The following is a 21800-nucleotide window of genomic DNA, read 5'->3' on the forward strand; positions in this document are numbered from 1 at the left end:
TTAAAATCATATCATCATATTATTTTATTAATGTAATACATATCCAAGCTGATAAGTATATAGGGTGTTAAAAGAAAGAATGGTATTCACTAAAAAGCTGTCTTTAATCTTTGAATTAAGTAAACCTACTGTCAGTTTATACCTTTTCTGTACCCGTTATTTCAGTGAGTGCTCAGTGTTACTCTATAAATCTTATTTTAGACTTGTGAGATGGTATTACATTCAAGCTTTCTCCTTGCCTGAACACAGAAGTAAGGTATCCAAATGCAATGTCCTCTGTTGGGTGCAGAGGCAGAGTACTGTAGTAAGCAGGGCATTAGACTAGGGTGGGTGAAAACTAAGTTCATTTTCTGTTTTGTCACTGAATTTCAGTGTGGTGTTGAGTAGTTTACAATGCTTCATGGTGTCTCTCTTTTTCCCCCATTCTTTTCTAGTCCAATTGGAAGCATATTAATGCAGGAACAGTCTTTCTCTGAACATTTATAGTAGGGTCTCTAAATAGGACCTTGCTCTTTTGATTCCTCCAAAGGATATTAAAGACTAATAATTAATAATATTGTGGGAAAGACTGTACAGTCTGAAATGCTGTTATGCTTTAGTTATTTCCTTTATACTCAATTGCCAAATAATATATCGAGTTAAAAATGAGCAAATAAAAAAACACATTTTGGGGTCTGTCTGAAGGACTTCTTTAACCTGCGTTCGTACAAAAAACATTGGAAACAAGTCAGAAAACAACTGCATCTGTTGCGAAAATAATCAGCAGCTGAAACTTGAGCTACTTTTAGAAGACTTAAGGACTCCCAACCTAGTTTTTGGTTCATGCTGAACTTCAGGCTCAGCCACTTTCCCAGGCTGTTAGGGAGCAGTTGAGCCTTTCCACAGATCAGAGCAGCCTGGGGGCTGCTAAAACATGTTTTAGCTGATAATGGTTGCTAAAGTGCTGCTGTCTCAGGCAAGGATCAACAGAAACTCTCTGGCCATACCTACCTCTAAATTATGCTGCTTTTTCAGTGTAATAATGTGTGGTGTGTGATTTCCAGAGATCTGCGGGCAAATTGAGGGCAACTGCCTGGATCTTCAGTCTTGTTATTTGGGCTTCTTACATATCTGCTATTTGCTTTATACAACTGGTGTAATATAGCTGCACTGTGAGGGGGAACACCCCAGCTTTTTCCTCATTGCTTCATCCAAAGATTGCGTCACATAAATGCTGATCCTGATGGAGGAACTTGATATGTCTGCCAGTTTGTTTCTCAGAGAGAAACAAATGAGTCAGTAATAATTGATTTTTCAAGCACTGCATGGATACGATGCATGAAAAATGTCAAAACTGAAACCATTTATTCAATGGAAACATTTATTCATGTTTCCTTCTTATTTCATTTATAGGGTCTAACTTTCTGTCCTGATGTTCTTACTAGGCCTCTGGCACTCCATTATGTCCAGCCCTTTTCTAAAAAACTGTAGGTGCATCATTTAACACAGTTACTTGTCAAGCTTAGTCAAAATTCTGGTTTAATTTTTCAGCGGTGAAAGAAAACCAAAAATCGATCTGTTCAGAACATGTGTTGCTGCTATTCCTCGACTGCTTCCTGATGGAATGTCAAAACTTGAGTTGATCGACTTGCTGGCAAGGTAAGCTGTTCAAGCATTAAATGACTGCTCAAGGGGAACAGAATGAAAAACTGAGCCACAGAATGCGTAACTGTTTCTTAGACAAAACCATGTGCTTATGAAAAGTAATCTGATATTGATGGATAAGACGTAGAAGTCCTAGCATCTTTTTACAGGCATTGTGTTTATATTATAGAGTCCTAATTTTATAAAAGAGTAGATACATCATCGAGAACTCTTTTCCATCAGTATGTAGATTATATGATATTTACTGTTCTTCGTGATATTCACCATTTGTTGCCTTTTTTCAACCATCACAGTATTCTAATTAACAGGAGCGAACACCTTTTCTGTGTAGTGGAAAAATGTGGAGACACCTGTTTAATTTTGGTTTATGATTCCCACATGTCTGTTTGATAAAACAGAATGTGCTAAATGTGGTATATTTCCAAATACTTTTAAAATTTATAATAATTATTTTAATTAAAATAAATTTTTTTTTTTACTTTAAGACAGAAAATAAAGAAAAGGATAAGTTTAAATTTCATATCCTCCCTGCTTGGGGTCCATTGAATTTATCTAGGTAGACTTAACTTCACTGAAGAAGGTAGTCTACAACACATAACTGCTAAAACAGTTTAAGTTTCAGTGACTTGCTGCAAATAATTATGATAACAGGTACTGATCAGTACAGAAAAGTCTATTACATTTCAGTTCTAGTATCCAAGTCAAAGATTCCAGCATGTTTCATATATGTAAGTGGGTTATGGTGGTAAATCGAGCCACAAGGCCCTTGCAGCATATTGCTCTCAGGTAACTGTGACAAAGGAATCTTTGCCACTCTGTTCTTGCTTTTGAAATGTCTGTGAGAAATGGCACGTGTGGGAGTCAGAGGGTTACATGCAAAAGCAATTCTTTCTGCTCTATGAACACCCAGCTCCCAGTGATGTGCTAAAACAGTGAAACAATTCTGCCAGTAGTAAAGAGTGCAGATAGCCAAACAAGCCAAAATTGCAGCCAAAGGAAGGTGTGCTGTGATGCATGGCCAGCTTGATTTCCTTGTGTTTACATCCTCTGCTATAAATCACTTGTGGGTTGTTTTAAATCATTACATTATCAAATCATACAGATACCATATTAAACAGTAACATCAATTCTGCTTAAGAGAAATGAAAAAGGGCATGTTTTCCTTTAATCCAATATTTTAGCTAGCTTTCTATCCTTAGTAATGGCCTTAACTGAGCTGGTAGAAAGCACATATCCATTCTGGTCACAGCTCTTCAATCACAGAGGATTGTCCAGGTCAGACCTGTCACTAGTCTTAAGCTTGGAGACTAATGTGGATTTCTTCATAAATTGGTGCTTCCCTCCTTAAGTCTCACAACTGTCAATATAACCACTGCTCTATCTTTATTCTGTCATCAAACTTCATGTAGAAAAGGTCAGTTGTGATTCTTTAGCCACAATCAGTTTGTAAGTATTTCTTGGGTAATTTCCATGCTGGGACAACGCAAGCAGTTGGTCTGCCAGGTTATCTGACTCTGACTGTGAGAAGAAGTGGGACATCAAGAGGAGCTGAGGACAGCATCTCTAGAGCTACTTAGGAAGCAATTACATGCTCAGCCTTTCCCCAGCAAGGGGACCTTTGGGAAGCCGTTCTCATCTCCTATGTGTACTCATGCTACAGTATCTTTGAGACATTGGTACTGTTTTAAATTAGATTCTCAAGTATAAACAAGGGAAACACAATTTAGGTAAAAGTAAGTGGATGCATAATAGGTTGGAAAGCAGTTAACAAACAGTTAGTGGTTCAGGGGATGTATAGCATGGTGTTGAAATAATTGGGTAGGGTCTCAGTATTGCAGAGCAGGATCACAAACTGAACATGCAAAAAAAGTGATGTGCCTATGAAAAGGCAAACCTTATTCTCATGTATAAATAGAAATAAGTGTAGAAGATTTCTGAAAAAGTTCTTCCAGTCTAATCAGTATCAAGGATGCCTGATTTGGAGAACAACATCCAAGCTGGAGCATTGCAGTTGAAGAAGAGACTGACCAGAGAACAAGAGAGAGAAAGATCAGTGGGTTGAAAGAATTAGGTCTATTTAATCTGGGACTGGAAACAGTCTACAAAAATATAGCTTCAGAGAAGAAGATAATAAACTGTTTAAGGAATTAATACCTGGCCTAATCTTAATCTAAGTCTCCAGACTACCCCAGCACCAGAGCTGCTTCTACATTCTCTATACTATGCCATGTTTATTTGGGTCCAGATTGACTACTACTTCTCCCAGTTATGAAAAAGTAGTCCCAGGAGGTAAGTCTTTGCCTTTCTAGAGAATACTGCATTACAATATTGTGTCTTTTCTGGGTCAGAGACTAAAATCAATACAAGGATAAAAAACTTTGAAGAGGTGTAGTTTCAGCTCCATTCTGTTTCTGAAAAGAACCTGAGAAGCTGTTCTGTAAGGGATTTGTGTGGGGCTGTGTTGTTGGGATGGAAAGCTGTTAAATATTTTCTTTTCATTAAAGATAAAATAACTTCTTTGGGTTAATGGGTTCTTTTATTCACAGTTTGGTTTGAATTTTTCATCCTCACAACAGATGTGTCTTTTGGCTTTTTCCAGAAGGAGTCTGTAACTCAGCAGCTAGATTTTCTTCCAAGACAGCTGTATTCAAATTATAAGCCATAAAGCAGATGTTAAGTATATACTGTACCTTTTGCCCTTTCACTGCCCACTGAAACCATTCATTAAAAATTCCCAAGTAGGTCTTAAATTTAACTGACTCAAGTGCAAACAAACAAAGATTTACTTGCTTCCTCAAGCTGCCTGTCATATAGTGGTAATACATAGATGCATTTTTATGCTCAGTTTGAATTTAATCTCATTTGATAACGCTGTTGCACAGTAACTTGAGTTTAGAGACCTATGTCTTTTGTATTCTCTTTTCCATTATTACTTTGTGTCATTGTGGAAGTCATTTCATGGATGACTTAATCATAGTCTCGGGGGGGTTGCTTGTTTTTCTGGTTTTGGCATTCCAAAGAGGAGACAAAAATGGTCTTTTCTTAGCACAACAAAATACTGTGTTTCCAAATTTATACAGCAAGTCACATGGTTATTAAAGTGTAACAGTTATTTTTTGAGTCATATTCACCAGGGAAAAAGTTTCATGGCAGTCGCTTTCCTTTGACTTAACTGGAATGTCCCCTGCCTCCCAATTAGGCAGCTATAATGAACCACATTTGTTATGAGCCGCATCTCATCATACACTTTCAACTGAATGGAATTTGGTTCCACTCCATTTGGCTGTTTTGGGTTTTTTTTCCTAGCTTTCTATCCATTTCTATATAATGTGTCCTCATTTTCAACTATGTAGATTAAATGTAGATAAAATACTTTGAAAATGAGTTCTAACACACTACAGAAAATTACAGTCTCATGGGTAATAAAAACAAAATACATCATAAAGGCAATGAACCAAAAATTGCAAAACACACTGATCTGAATTTACTTTATTCTGCCAAGCTACCAACACAGAAGTGGTTTGATAGTTTTTGTGTCAAAAGAAAGTACACAGAATTTTTATGTTGAAAAGAACTTCAACACAATGCAAATACAGAACGAAATAAAATTTGAAAAAAAGGATCTACAATTGCACCATCTTTCAGAAGGACTTTTGTGTTTTCTGATGTGTTTTTAAAAGTATGGAAAGTCCTGAGGCTCTTTTTCCCATTTCCCTATCCTAAGTTGTTTAAAAGATGAAGCAGTTTTTTAATTCAAATGCTTCTTTTTATTTCTTCTGAAGATTTGCTTTCGGTAATTGTGAATTGCTTCTTGGCTAAAGATTCATTTAAACTGTTAAGTAGCTGAGGTGTTGTGATTCTTTTATTTTTATATTGAAAGTAAACAAATAAATATGTAAACTGTGAAATTATGTATTAACCTGTAAGCCTTTTTTATCATAACTGCATAGAAGTTATTTTATAAGTGAGTAAATCAAAAATATACTTGGTTCGGGGAGACAGCAAAGTTGCCAAATTATGTACTTTAATGATACTATCTTTTAGGAGTGGAACAAAGACTTCTTTTGGATCCATGAATATGTTCAGGCGCTGTTGTAGCAAGAATTACAGTATAAAAACATGTTAAGGATGTTAATTGTGGTCAGTAATAATGAAACCCTGATAGCATCATTGGAATTTACATTTTCATTGGGAATTTTCCATCAGTGTTAAGTTACTGAGAAACATATGGTCCTTACCACAATAAACACTCCTTTGATTTTTATTACTGGACATTTTCTTTTACTTACAGGCTGTCTATCCATATGGATGATGAACTTCGACACATTGCACAGAATTCTCTTCAGGGTCTACTTGTTGACTTTGTTGACTGGCGGGAAGATGTACTCTTTGGTTTTACTAATTTTCTGCTACGTGAAGTGAATGATATGCATCATACCCTTCTTGATACTTCACTGAAGTTGCTGCTACAGTTGCTTACACAATGGAAGCTTGTAATACACACTCCAGGAAAAGCTTCTGAACAGGCAAAAACCAGATCTGCAGAGGTATGAAATTAAGAGATCTGTGTCCTAACGTTTATACTAATTGAAGGCAGAAATTATGTTCCTTGATATTGCTGTGGGTTTATACATTTTGTATTTACTCACCTGAGAAGAATTCACTACGTAACATTTTTTAAGGTAATTAGTTCAGCTGTCTCTTGAGGACAGCTATGTCCTTGTGTAACACAGCAGATGTTGCTGTTGTTGAGCAACATAAGAGAATGCATGTCAAACTGAAATACGCACATCAACAAAAGCACATAAAGTGAAATATGTGTATGTAGATGTGGCAGAATGACATTTTCCCAGGACTGAAACTGATTGATAATGCTAGTGGGAACACTGAGAAGAGTGACGTGGATCTTCCCTTCCTGTAGCCATTTAATTTGGTTGATACAAAAACATCAGAGAACCCGATTGTTTCTACAGCCTGCTGTCTCCATGTGTTCCAAACATTCCTGGGAACTGAACAGCTTTGCTCATGCTCCTCCCATCTGCACTGTCCCACAGATAATTTCACTATGAGAGATGATTTTCAGGCTTCTTATCTCCTAACCCAATCACATTGGAAATTTTTTCCTTTCAGCAAGCATGATATCTGCTTTATATCGCAGAAGACCATTAATTAATAGGTAATAATAGTATTATAAAGAATGTAGAAAACTGAAAACCTCACATATTTTTCAGCAAATATTGTTACACTTTAGTGATAGGCTGAAGTTCTAGAGGCCATGTACCAGGATAAGGTCTTGCCTGCTACAGGATCAAAGAAGGACCTGAGGACCTGCTATCTGGAGTAGAAAAAGTGTTAAGCCTTCACAGTCTGGCTTACCCATTCATTTTTTTTAGTGGAGGACAGAACAAAGCATGTAGTTGAATTGCAAACTAGAGAGAGGGGTTTGGCCAAAGGACTCTGCGCATATATTGGTTTTGTGGAACAAAGTAACTTAAAGCAACAAAACTTGGTTGTGTGAGGGAATGCTGTCAGTCTCCTACTTCAGCATTTACATGGCCTCTGCATTTTGTTTCTTTATATGTCCTTGTTAACTAGAATATTTCTTGGAGACCTGGTTTTTAAACACCGTCACTCCATTTTCCCCCCTTGCACTGTTCTACAGTTGATACCAAATGGATCCAGCCACAGGATACAGTCAGAAAGAAGCCCCTATTCTAATGTATTACATGCAGTCGAAGGATTTGCACTGGTTCTGCTGTGTAGTTTCCAGGTTGCTACACGTAAACTAGCTGTTTTAATCCTCAGAGAGATCCGTGCTTTATTCCTGGCCCTTGGCCAAGCAGAGGTATGATTTTCCTTTTCTGGAACTTTGAATTAAAATTTTCCAAAGATAAAGCTCAAAACTGCTATTACAGTTGCTTTTAACATAATTGCTGCAATGTAGCAGGTATGCATTTAGTTTATTAAAAAGCATTTGGTTTGGGCTTACCATTTCTATTTGCCTTAACATTGCAAACCTTGTTGTGTACTCAAAATGTAACATTAATAACATGTGCCCTGTAGAAGAATTTGAAGGAAAACATGTACAACAACTTAATATTTTCTCTTGGCATGATGTGAATGTAAAAGACACTGTAAAACCTTTTTTTACTGCATGGATCATTTTTTTATTGTCAAGATTATAAATTTGTGTTGGAAATGAAACTCATTCCTGTAGCATACCATTTTGTAAAAAAACACAGTATAAGACACATTTAAGATTATTCACATACATTTTCCTTGTATAGTAAAGACCTCTTAAGTCTTTTTTATGGGTATAGAAATATGGAGAGTCATGTTGAGTGTTGGCAGATGCAGCTCAGTGAGCCATGTAAATGCCTAAGAACACAAATATGTGTGTTCATGGCAAAGGAATGCTTTAATAAACAGTAAGCTAATTTTTCAGTCTTTTGATACCAGCTATCCAAAGTCATTTGGGATTTTCTGATATGTGCTTTTGTTCGGTAAGCAGTGAGCTATAGCCACAAATTAACTTCATTTCAAACCACAGCCTGGACTTGGTTCTGAGATTAATGTGAAAAAGACAAAATGCACCCATCATTACCAATGAATTTTTTTAGCCATTTTAGATTGATGTCATAATTTTTAAGTGGCTCTATTTCATGTACCAGAAAAATAAGAAGGGAAATAATTTGGTCAGGAGAGCAGTTAACTTATGTTCTCTGTGTTATGCAGGATGATGACAGGCCTATGATTGATGTCATGGATCAATTGAGTTCTTCTATTCTTGAAAGTTTTATTCATGTGGCTGTTTCAGATTCAGTAAGTACTACTTTACTGTTACTGCAAGTGTTTACATAGCGCATGGACATAACAAATATCAGACATGAAATACTAAAAATAAAGCTGCTAGAAATCAAAGGAATCATACAGCTTTAAGGCTCCAGCTATCTACCCAAGAGCTCCAAGGTTCCACAAAGTCCCAGACAATCTGTTCCATGAAAATAATCATAGTATGGATATAGAAGATACTACATATAGAAAAAAAAATTGTAACAAAATTTATAATCAAAATTACCTAGATTCTGGACCTGTGACCTGCATCCAAAAGAACTATTGAGAAAGTCTCATGGCCAGCACCACCTAATGCTTGGGGTGCTTGGAAGTCACTCACTGCTATCATCTGTTCCAGAAGGAAATCAGCTTTTGCTCCCTTGCATGCTCACAAGTGGCCCTGGCTGCAAACCTAAGCCTAAACTCTAGAGTAATTCATTTCACAGCTGGGGTGAATCTTTGCTTTCACTCTCTCACCGGCCTGATGTGTCTAACATGCCACCACAGGAAGCAGAGATGCAGTAAGCATTTTGAATGAAAAAGTATCAGCAAAAGAAGTGATACATAGGGGCAACTTGGTTTGCATACTGTCTTAGAGATTAGTGCCCTTGTCCAGAGAGCAGAAACTATGAGTTTTGGGCACTTTTCAGCCTGATTAAGTTTAAAGCAACAATCGGTCCTTGCCACAGGAGTGCCCTTTAACTGGTGGTGAAGTCGGGCCACTGTGCAGCTGAAAACAGGAAAGTTGAGGGATCAGAAACTGAGCAAGCAAGAGACGTTCTGACTCTGTAACCCAGGAATTAGGAAATTAATCTGAAATAACAGCACCTGTGTTTGGGTGTTGCAGTATCTATAGGTGAAGGTTTGGATTTTGTGCTTTAATTCTATGAATTAATAATAATGCAAAGCAGATGGATTTGTTGCCTGTGTACCTAGTTTCTGACAAGTACAGCAGGGAGTGGTAATTTAGTGATTACTTTCATAACAGTGGATGCAGGATGCAGGCAACTGTTATGTCCTATTTGAGGTCTGATAAGTGCGTAATAAGGATGCCAAAATACATGTGTTTTAAGTTTTCATTCCACAAAGTTATTTTCTTAAGACAAAGTTTAAATTACAGTAGAGAAATGGTTTGTTGATATGAGAACCCTACTTGCCACTAAAGGTAGCAGGATTTAAAGTGGATTAAAACTGCTTAAGTGCCTGCTTCAGCCTCTTAATTCCCTACACACATATTCAAATGCCCTGATGAATTCTGAAGAATATTGATTAATAGCATTGGTATTTATCATATTGTCATAGCATGTAGGAGTCTTAATCATGGGCTAAGGCTGTGTCCAGCTGTTCAGACGATGAACATAAGGACAGTACATACCTATTACAGACTGCAGCGTCATACAAGAGACAGTGGATGGGTGCAGGCAGCAAGGAGAATAGAAAGTAACAATCAGATTAAATTGGTCACCATAATCATTAGTTATCATAGAGTTTAAGGGCAAGTTATTGTGCCTATCGCAGTAAATAGGAAAAGCTCCTCCTGAGTGAAAAGGCAATGTGATGGGAAGCATAAGTGTTGGTCTAAAAAATCCAACAGAAGTTGGCCATGGAGCTTGAAAATAAAGAGGAATACTGAAGGGGAACATGGCAGGGAATAAATGACTGTCACTGTGATTTTTTATATTTTCTCTCCATAGACAGCAATCCCATTAACACACAGCGTGGATTTGCAGTGGCTGGTGGAGTGGAATGCCGTCCTAGTAAATAGCCATTATGATGTGAAAAGTCCTTCCCATGTCTGGATATTTGCACAGTCCGTTAAAGACCCATGGGTTCTCTGCCTTTTCAGTTTTCTTAGGCAGGAGAATTTACCAAAGCATTGTCCTACAGCTCTCAGCTATGCTTGGCCATACGCTTTCACGAGGCTACAGCTGATAATGCCTCTTGTGGATCCAAAGTAAGTGGCAATCTGCATTTAACTTTCATTTTTATGGGTTGTGTGATTTTAATACAAGCTTTTTTTAGTCTCATGTTTCAGTATCAGTCTGTGAGTCCTGCAAGGTGCTACCCAGACATTCAGTTTTGAGTTTCATAATTGCAACTTGTAAGGTGGAAAACTCTAGTTTTCTACCTTCATTGATTTTTCCCATGTATCATGTCATGTTGAATTGTGGTTGGTGGATATGTAGCATGTTTTAGTCCCTTTTAAAATATTTTAAAATACTGTGTAATTAAGACTGGGAAATGATTTTGATAATTTTAATTTATTTTTAAATTCTAGTATTCCTGTTAATGCAAAGAAAACAAGTACAGCAAGCAGTGGAGACAACTATGTTACTTTGTGGAGAAACTATCTTATTCTCTGTTTTGGAGTAGCAAAGCCTAGTATTATGAGCCCAGGACACTTGCGTGCTTCAACACCAGAAATCATGGCTACCACTCCTGATGGAACAGTGAACTACGATAATAAGGTGATGCCTCCTGTTTCAAACACATTATTCATGTAGGAGAGTTTTAAACTGCATCTGCATGCAAAATCATATCCTGATGAAAGTATTTCAGTTAGGGGAATATTTTGATATGCGCAAACTGCTTAAGGCACATAATTAACAATTAAAACACCTTATAAACTGTATCAATGTGATGTGTCAATAAATATTTGGCAAAAGATAAATATTACTCTTTTTTTGCATTCTGGGTGATGTGTATTCAAAATGTGTGTTGAAGTTAACTTTAGTTTGTCATCCCCTTTCTTTCCTTGTAGAGCACTCCAATTTGTAAATGTATAACATTATTAAGCAGTAAGGCAGATTTCTGAATAAACATTGCATGTCTGTTGGACATGAAGGACTATTATATGAAATATAATTTCAAGTAGTAGCAACCTGAGAGGAGCAGTAGCTCCACAAGTGCAATTACTGGAATATTTTAATGAAACAAAAAATTAAGTAAGTTACAATAATCTGAATGAAAGCAAAGCGATTTCCCAGATTTATTTATTTGTTAGGCCTTATTGAGATGTTTGTGATGTAGCGGACATCCAGTTAGACTGGTATATTGATATCCATAATAGTAAAATCATTTCAGCATGTTTTTAAAATACATATTGAATCTTGGGCAACATTTTTTTGTAAAAAAAAATTGTATTTACTTAATATTGATAATCCTGACAATTAAATGTCAATAATTTCTTAATATATTTTAGGCTATTGGAACTCCATCTGTTGGAGTCTTACTAAAGCAGCTAGTGCCTTTGATGAGACTTGAAAGCATAGAAATAACAGAATCACTTGTATTAGGATTTGGAAGAACAAACTCCCTTGTTTTCAGGTACTTCCCCACTTATCATATTCTCAATTATTTGCCTCTGATCCAAATGCATTATTTTTGTTGTAATTTAAATATACTCCAGTTTTTACTTGCACTTTAGACATTTGGTTTTATATATTGAGTAAAATATTGATGCTTTTCAGAGGAGACTAGGTTTTGTTTACAAAGATTTTTTTTTTAATTTAGGGAATTAGTAGAAGAACTTCACCCACTAATGAAAGAAGCCCTAGAAAGAAGACCAGAGGTTAGTTGCGGAAATTAAATGTACTAGGTTTTTTTAACTGCAAAATTAATTTTAAAGTAGTAATTCTGTGTCTTTGAAATGCTAAGATACTCTTTTGTGCTAAGTAACAAGTTAAGCTCTGTGTACAACAAGAATTTTATTAATTGTGTATAAGAACATAACAAACTTAAAATAACTCCTTTAAAACCTATTTTAATTTAAATTCTATCAGTGATACAAAATGTACAATATAGAAATCCATTCTGAAGAAAAATGTCCAGTTAAATATGGAACCTCCTCATACGGAACTCAGATATGTTGGAAATCCATTTTCAGTATCTGGAAAAAATACCTTGTAACACAGCTGGGCTACAAGCACATTTCCCAGCAGTGTTCAGATGTGCTTCTTATTTGAAGGGTGAGCAGGGTCATCTATTTCAACTTCAGCTGACTACATTTTTTCCTTCTAAATACAACTGACAAATTCATCAGTGTTTTCACCTTCATTATAGTACTCTCTTTTGTTATAATAGAAAGCAGTGCTAGGAGGGATCTCAACAGATCATCCAATTCGTCCAACGGAGGATGAACTAGTCTTGTGTCATTCCTGACACGTTATCTAAACTGTTCTTAAAAATCTCTGGCTATTACTCTGTAGCCTGAGTAAGCAGATTAGTCATAGGATGTGTCTGTGCAGCTAAATGGGAAAGCAGTGGGGAGAGGTTTGGGACTCGACCCGAGTTGCCATTCTGCTCCGCTTTCCCTCCCTGGCTCAGTTTTGGACCATTCCAGCTGGGTCCAAGACAGAAATCTGAGATGGCTCTGGAGGTAGCTCACTCCCAGGAGCAAGTGCCAGAAGGCACCAAGCCACCAGACACAGTCCTCCAAATCACCCCAGCTGCTTTTGCTCTGATATGCTTCCCCTCGTCCCCTGCCTCCCTGTGTGCAGCAGCTGACGGGACAAGTTGCAAAACCCCTGCGGTGGCTGCAGCACAGCCCTTAGGGTTAGAGCAGAGAGTTTGTGATAAGAAAACACACAGTGATAATGCCTTCAGCCAGAGAAGCATTGCATGAGTCTTGCTGGGCAACATGGACATAGCCAGCCTTCTTGAGGTCTTCTGGAGCCGTGTGAATATGAGACAGCCTGTGCTACTTGACTTTATGGCCATGAACCATCCCTGTCTCTGTTTGCCAATGTAGACACAGCCATTGTGTCCATGCAGCTCTGCTGAGAAGTCTGCCTGGCTGCGTACAGAAAGCGATGTTTTTGCATTAATACTGTCCTCTTCCAGGCTTGTTTACACGGTTCTCAAGCAATTTCAAACTGTGTGTTCAGTACTTGGTCCTCCCCAGCAGTTTCAATAAGGCATCGTCATGGTGACCTGGTGTGCTGTCCCCATCTGCCATGTGCAGTCTTTGGTGCAGAAGCCACACAGGGAATGGTGGTCAGGAAGAAGTTAAATAATTAGTAGGTGGACAGAGGCTCTCAGCTATGCCCAATATGGAAATAAACGAAAATTAATTCACTTGGTGGGCGCTTCAGTCATATTAAGTTTTATGTGGGCAATTCTTAATTACTCTGTGTCTGGCAAACATCCACTACCATTTCCACTCTGTGTTTCTTCACACCTCAATTCACTTGCGTGCCTTCCATCCCTATGAAGTCGTTGATTTGAAGGTCACCTGTTTTGATACTGGGCAGAAGTGGATTAATATACATTAGTGCAGCTACTTGCCTCTGCATTTCTGCCTGTGCACCACTGAAGACCACTTAGATTTGAAAGGCCTTTTCTGGAGACATACATACCCATTGAGTCTACCCTCAGGAAAGGAATCACAAGAATGCAGAGGTTTACAGTATACTGTAAGTGCAAATTTAGCACATGGAAATGTCAGTAGAGGAATATGAGAACAAGAGCCTGCAATGTTAATTCCTGTATTGCTCCTGCTATGAAGAACTGGGCCACCTTCCTGCAAGCAGCACCACCAGTAAACCCAGGAATGACTGTATGGGTCGTGTAGCTGTAGAGAACATGGCAGGCCTCCATGTCAACAGGCAGGTATCCAACACATCAGAAATAATGTCCTTGAACTGACATATGCTATGACTAGAAAGAGAATTACCAGCACAGCCAAGAACTGCAGGGGTAAACCAAAATGGACATTACACAAGATCCGCCATGTGGGCCCTGGCATAGAGCTTGCCAGATCGCCTCTGACACTGTTGCAGGATGCAGCTGTGCCTGTTAAATACTGTGTTACAATAAAACTGCTTTTTTCTCTACATGTGCTTCTGGGAACCTTTAAGGTGTAAAGGGAGAAAAACAGGGCTCTGAATAGGACATATCAAATGGCATAATATTTGAATAAAACCTTTGGCTAGGATGCTGCAGACTGCCAGTTCTGGGTCAGAATACCAGGGAAAGCACCATTTTCTTCTCCCACATATCTGCCACTGGCCATCGGCGGAGCCAGAGTACTAGATGAGATAAGCCTTTGATCTGACTCAGTATTGCCATTCTTACGTTCTGAAGAGGAAGATCTGAGCTTTCTCTGAGCTTTTCTTGTTCTGGCAGCAAATTTCTTTGAGTGCAATAGCAGCTTTTTGACCTTCTCACATTTTTTGCTTGGTGAAGATGCAAGATACAAAGAAACAAGTCAATTTAGCCCTTCAGCAAAGAACAGGCCTTGTTGCATTCACATCTTTCAAGGCAAGACAGAAGACAGAAAGGACAGCTTTCTAGAAGACAATGAGATACAATGAACTGGTTACCAACAGTGCAGTCCTATTCTATGGGAGGAGTATGTTAACTGCGTGTACAACCACCGCAGTCAGCACATCCAAGAGTGTACTAGGGCGGTGTCTGCTGGGAGCTAACTTGAATATGGGTGATCATGTAGCTGCATTATCGAGTTCAGGAATGGCTAATCACTAAAATATTTTCCTGGGGTCTGGATATCTGTTCTGCACTGCACCCAAACTAGATGGTGTTAAGCTAACATGAATATCCCTGCTACCTGAAGATAGCATGTTTTTTGGAACAGGAACCTTGACTATTAATTAATTTTTATCCAGTATGCGATTATTTCATTTCCACATTGTCAGTGAAGACTAAGGTAGTTGTTAACAGTTTGCTCAATAATAGTTACAAAGATGAAAATTTGATCATATTTAGTTCTGTGTTGATGTATAAGCACAGCGTTATGATGAAACATCCAAAAGCAGTCAAGTTCCCTCATGAAGAAAATGTTTGAACTGTAATTCTTAAATCTCACTACTGTGCTGACATTTCTGAAGTTACTAGTTTTTAATGTATGCACCTATGCATATAAAAAATGGTCGTTTCTTTTAAATTCCAAGAACAAGAAACGTCGAGAACGCCGAGATCTACTAAGACTACAGTTACTGCGTATATTTGAACTACTTGCTGATGCTGGTGTTATAAGTGACAGGTAGGAATATCACTCATCATAAATATTGATCTTTAAGTGAAATAATTTTCAGTGTTTACAATATTGAGTTTATGTCAGTATGTTCTTTGAAGACTTGTGTAAGCTATTAGATATGGAGATATTTTTATGCATTTTTTCAGAAAGCTGTAGTATAACTACACTGTTACTCTATATTAATGTACAACTTTCCTTTATGCTAGTACAAATGGAGCCTTAGAAAGAGATACATTAGCCCTTGGAGCCTTGTTCTTAGAGTATGTTGATCTGACTCGCATGCTTCTGGAGGCTGAAAATGATAAAGAAGTCGAAATCCTTAAGGATATGAGAGCACATTTCAGTGCAATGATTGCCAACTTGATTCAGTGTGTTCCAGGTATGGTGCTAAATTATCTGAAGCTACTATGAAATTGCATTTACTGTATGTATTGGAAAAGTAGTTTTTTATTTCTTTTTTTCTGTGCTTTTTTCACTGCTTGTGAATTGTCATATAACTGATGTAAAGGGGAACATGAACAAAAGTGTGTTCAAAAGTCTATTAAGAGTCAAATAAAAAAACAGTAAAGCTTGTTGAAGCTTGTAACATTCATATATAAGAATCATCTTTTTAAAAGCCCAGCAAAGAAACTGTCTGTGACCTCTAGGGGCTCAAGATTTCTTTGACATAAGGCCTTATTTGCTCCCCTTTGACTTTATTGCCAGACTCTTCATAAACTCAGACAGGACTTGAGAAATATAGGCAGGTGCAGAAAATGTACAATATTAAATGTAGTGAAAAACTTGCCTGAGCTGTTGAGAGTGTATCTGATGTTACCTGACTCCAGTTGTATAGCAAAGATTTCTCCAATTGATTTCATGCTTTTTATATATTGCAAGCTCACTTCAGAAATGTAATGTAATTCTATTAGCCAAAAAAAAAAAAAAAGGGAAAAAAAGTCTGCTTTAAAGTCCGTGTAATTACTGGAAGATAAAATCTGGAGATTACTCAGTCTGTGTAAGTCTGGTATCTCCAGATCATTTATGACAGGACATAACAGCATTGGTTGCAACAAATAAGAAGGAATTCAAAAGACTATAGTAAGGGAATAAATAATGAACAAATGCTTATGTAAGTTCCCAGTGTGCAAATCTTGTCAAAGTCATACAGCTGCTCTCAGCTGTAAGATAGATAAAAAATATATAATAGTTGAACAAGATAAGGAAAAAATGGCATCCCTGCTATTCTCATTTAAGACAGCAAAAAAATTCCCTATGAACTGAGTGGTGTCAAGTTCTTAGCTGCTGTTAACAAGCAAAATACTGAATTTCTTTCCTTTATTCCTTTTCTGAATGACGCTCATTAACAACACAGAATTTCTTTAGTAGTTACTTTACCAGGAGTATTTGCTCTTTGCATTTATTCTCACATTCTACAAGGCCCGTGACAAAGGACTGCATGTGGTATGAATTTTCCACAATGAAACAGCCATGCTGTATGTTGTGACAGAATGCAAGAATAACTGCTGCATTTCAACAATTCAGTATGCAATTCTATAAAGACATGTATTTTCTGCTAGCAAGACAGCTTTAAAATATATCGATAACTAATGAAGCCATAACATTTAACTCCTAGCAAACAAATGTTTATTTTGTCAACATCTGTCATCTTTAGCCACTGTTCATATTGATTTGCATTAGTACTGTCTAGTTCAGACTTTGTTGGCTTCCAGCATAGTTTGTAGATGAAAAATAATTGTCCAGTAGCAGTTTGCCAGTCTCTTTAGTAAACATAGTACCACCTCTGCCATCATAGAATCATAGAATGGTTTGGGTTGGAAGGGACCTTAAAGATCATCTAGTTCCAACCCCCCTGCCATGGGCAGGGACACCTCCCACTAGACCAAGTTGCTCAAAGCCTCATCCAACCTGGCCTTGAACACTTCCAGGGTTGGGGCATCCTCAACTTCTCTGTTCCAGTGTCTCACCATCCTCACAGTAAAGAATTTCTTCCTAATATCTAATCTAAATCTACCCTCTTTCAGCTTAAAGCCATTACCCCTTGTCCTATCACTATACGCCCCTGTAAAAAGTCCCTCTCCAGCTTTCTTGTAGGCCCCCTTCAGGTACTGCAAGGCTGCTATAAGGTCTCTCCTCATGTTTTGCTTTGGCGAATTAAAACTATTGTTTAAAAAATTTCTCTTTTTTTTTCTCCACATGGTTAAGAATTCATAGGTATTTTTTGTTTGCTTGGGTAATTCAGCTGTTCAGAAAATATACCACAACTTTGTCATAAACAAGCAGGCACCAAGTTTCTTTTATTTCTTGTCCCTACCTATTACTGTATTAGAATAAGACATATGTATGTTTGGGCTTGTATTTAAAGGATTGGAAAAAACAAGTAAATATTTACCATTAAAGGAATGCAAGAAGCAGTGAAAAGCCTGATTCTGTAATTAGTTTCTTGCATGCTGTTTCTAAAGTCAGTATATTTACATGTTGTATAAATATGCATTAATTCAGAACTGAAGGTTCTTAGAAATAAGATGCATCTTACTCACTACAGTAGATTTTTAAAAGGAGCTTAGATACTTTGGAGTAAGTGTATACTGAACATGTAAGAAAAACTGCCTGTTTGTAGAAATTTGAAATTCATGTTATCATCTCTGCCACATGAATGTGTATTTAACATTAACAAATCACAACTACTTCTATTTCTGTTCACTTAGTTCACCACAGGAGATTTCTCTTCCCTCAGCAGAGCTTGAGGCATCACCTGTTCATCTTATTCAGCCAGTGGGCAGGACCTTTCAGTATTATGTTCACACCGCTAGACCGTTACAGTGACAGAAATCATCAGATCACAAGATACCAGTATTGTGCATTAAAGGTATTAAAGCTTTACTGTCAAAATCAGTAACAGCAATTTTCCAGTCAAAATGCAAGTAATTGTGGGGTTTATTTCCTTTTATTTCACAGAAATTTTAATTGGCATACTTGATGCAAACTTGTATACTCATATGTATATGTATGATGGTATCATAGAATATAGCAGTATGAGCCACTGCAGTTATGTATTTTTTTCTTCGTAGACACTTTTCAAGGCTAATTATTTTCAAAACCAGAATGCATTTTAAAATTTTACATAGTTGTTCATTAACAGGTTATCAGATTCAGTGAGAGGACGTTAGGCTCTGAAGTAAAATATAGTACCAATTCAGCATCACATGCACATCTCAGGACTGTCTCCCACGCTTGCCTGGAGACATGCTCAATAATAATAAAATACTTTTGCGGCAAAACCAGTTGCAACTCACCCACATAAGTAAGCGAGGAAAATAATAGCTTATGTGCTTAGGTAAACCACTCATTCATGACAACTTGGTATTCAACAATTTTAATTTTTGGAGAAAGATACTATTAAAAAATCTGTGTGTTTTAATTGGTTTTGTAACTTGATTTGCAAAGATTGGGTAAATGACAAAATGTATCTTGAAGAATGGGGAAACTGGGCTGTAATATTCCTGCCAAAATGCTTAAAGTCAGCATTATCTTGAAATCCAGTAACATCTATAACAACCTAATTATTGAATTCTAGCAAAATCAGCTGTTACCATTTTCACTGTAGTTCCCTCAAAAATAAAAACAAGTGGCAGTCCTGTTAGACTGGACCTGGGCTCAAAATAATTCTGACAGTTCATTCATGTTACTTCTTTGTGTAACTGAAGTTCCTTGTGTTTTTAGGCCATGTCAGCTGTGCTCTGCTGTGGACCTGTATTTGATAATGTTGGTCTTTCCCCTGATGGATATCTTTACAAATGGCTTGATAACATTCTGGCTTGTCAAGATTTACGTGTAAGTACTCATTTACATGCATCACTGATGAATAATTTTAATCTCTGTACTGGGTCAGTAGAGTTTGTGACTTTAAGAACTATATGACTGTATGCGTTCTATCTGGGGCAGGAAACAATAGCTTTATGCAAGGTTCTAATACAAAAGTGTAATTAATTTAAGAGCATTTAAACAGTAAAAGAATTATTATTTCTGAAAATATAGTGTAGGTAAATAATAAGCTAAAAAAATTGCCTTATGGCTCAGTGTTGCTTGCAACAGAAATTTAGGGTTTTCATCTGCTGATAAAAAAAGGTTAAAAATGGCATGAGCTCAAAAATATTTGTATTTCTATTTGGAGTAGTTCCACCCACCTACTTCAAGCTTCTGTGGAATAAGAATGTAAAATCCCTTCCTGCTTGGTAACATAGATGCTGGTGAAACAAATCTGAGTGAAAGTGAGTGGGTAGATCTTCCGAAGAAGTCAAGAGGATAAATGATTCAGGAGAGGAAAGAAAGAATTTTATTTTTTTTTAAGAAGAACATGTAATAGATTGTTCATGCAATTTTCTCTTCCATTTCTGTGAAGATAGGTTTCTCTGTTGACTTTGTAACTACCTAGTCATATTTCTATATTTATGCTGATTGGACTATCTTTTTGATTAAGTAGATTGGTGATTTACATGAAGTGGAGAGATAGAACAATGATCTTTCCCTTTGTGGTATCTTGCACTTTGACCTGCTGTTCTCCCTAAAAGTCTCATACCAGCACAGGTGACTGTGATTGCTAAAAAAATGCAGACAGCAAAGCCTAATGGCCTGTAGAGCAGGCAGAGGATACATGCTGTAGAAATGGTAACTGATTAGAGAAAAAAAGGTTGGACAAATTAGAAGAAAGAAGGGATAGCTACAGAGAAAGTCTTTTGGAAATTAGATAGGATTTTGGAATGTTGGTAGGGGTGGACCTAGAAAGATATGTGTAAGTGATATGTATAGTTGAAATTCTTATGGATGTGGGACGGAAACACACAGAAGAAGAGAAAGGAAAAGATACACTTTTCCTCCTGACATGTTTGCATTATCATCAACAAATATCTCACCATGTCTAATTGATCATTAGTATATACCACTCATAAAGTAACTGGGGACAAAAATTACCTTTTTTTAACTTTTCCCCTTGAGATGCAAAATTTGGATATGATAGGTGAAATTTATTTCCCTTAGACTAATCACTATAATTCATGATTAATCATTGTAATGCAGGACTGTAACTAAACTTCATTGCCTGTACAACTAGTTCAGATTTAGATGTGAAGGATCCTAGCCGGTCCATTAATGTTAAATGTGATTTGCAGTCTTTACAAGTAGTTACCTACGCTTGGTGACAGAGTATTAATAGGTGTTTGGTGTTCCAGTACTATCCTCTTCTGAAGGATCACAAAGGCACAGTCCAAGCCTTAGTTGTGATGCATTTGTTGCAGTGGTGATACCAGGATTAAGTGATAGGTCTGTTGGGAGAGTTGTTAGATTGCTTGATGTAGTTGGATTAAACATTCAAGTTTTCATACCCCTAGGCTTGCAAAAGGTATTTTTCTTTGTCTGCCTTCCTTCTGTGTTAGTCAAAAGAAGGATAAATTGGAAGTGTGTCACTTTGTGATACTCACGTGAAGTAGGAAATTAACATTTAACAAATCAGTTAACCAATACAAATGGAAGTTGCCCAAGAACACCTATCAAGTGTCTTAGATTTTCCAAAGACTCTGCTTTTTTCCATGATTAATTTTGGAAACCTCCTTTGAAAATTTATTTCATTTATGTAGTCTTCATACATACAATTTTCTTTCAAGTGAGGAGTATTGAAAACTGAGTGACATTTCAACTCTGCTACCCCTAAAATAAATTTATGATAAATCTTCTGTTTTCTTTTCACTTATTTTGAATACTACATTTTCCCCTTGTTTTGCCTGTGTCACTCTAAGAAATGTCAAGAATGAACATATTTGATCTCACCAATCATGTTTTGACATGTATTTATTTGCCTCAGGTTCATCAGCTTGGCTGTGAAGTTGTAGTCCTGTTGCTAGAACTGAATCCTGATCAAATCAATCTCTTCAACTGGGCTATAGATCGATGTTATACTGGATCATACCAGCTTGCCTCTGGATGTTTCAAAGCCATTGCAACTGTGTGTGGAAGCAGGTATTAATTGATCTATTACTCTACACTTTCAAATGTTAAGAAAAATGCAGGTTCAGCTTGTGTTGTAAAGAATTGTTAGTCACACTCTTACGCTATATCCTCTCAAACAACTCTTGGGGGCTGTATCACTTTTTTTCCATTATTATGAAAACAAAGTGATATGCTTGGTAGAAGATGCTCTTACTATATGTATATTTGAAATCTGTGGTATTTTTATGCTATTTGGCTCAGGAAGATACAAAATAACCGCAACACTTTAATTTGAACATAGGTCATCAATCTAGTTTCAAAAGATTTGGCATGGTTTTTTATT

General features: G+C 37.0%; 1 protein-coding gene across 2 annotated transcripts in view; it reads left to right on the forward strand.

The window, feature by feature from the left end:
* Window positions 1–21800, forward strand: part of FRY (FRY microtubule binding protein) — a 178190-nt gene that overhangs the window by 82437 nt on the left and 73953 nt on the right. For both annotated transcript variants that reach the window (XM_059823308.1, XM_059823300.1), the window contains exons 17-29: window positions 1531–1638; window positions 5936–6191; window positions 7307–7489; window positions 8380–8470; window positions 10177–10432; window positions 10757–10946; window positions 11681–11805; window positions 11992–12049; window positions 15390–15481; window positions 15682–15854; window positions 18184–18344; window positions 19199–19309; window positions 21333–21487. In XM_059823308.1, coding sequence (XP_059679291.1) covers window positions 1531–1638; window positions 5936–6191; window positions 7307–7489; window positions 8380–8470; window positions 10177–10432; window positions 10757–10946; window positions 11681–11805; window positions 11992–12049; window positions 15390–15481; window positions 15682–15854; window positions 18184–18344; window positions 19199–19309; window positions 21333–21487 — 1959 coding nt within the window. The remainder of the gene's footprint in view (window positions 1–1530; window positions 1639–5935; window positions 6192–7306; window positions 7490–8379; window positions 8471–10176; window positions 10433–10756; window positions 10947–11680; window positions 11806–11991; window positions 12050–15389; window positions 15482–15681; window positions 15855–18183; window positions 18345–19198; window positions 19310–21332; window positions 21488–21800) is intronic.

This window comes from Gavia stellata, chromosome 1 (genome assembly GCF_030936135.1).
Source record: "Gavia stellata isolate bGavSte3 chromosome 1, bGavSte3.hap2, whole genome shotgun sequence".
NCBI lineage: Eukaryota > Metazoa > Chordata > Aves > Gaviiformes > Gaviidae > Gavia > Gavia stellata.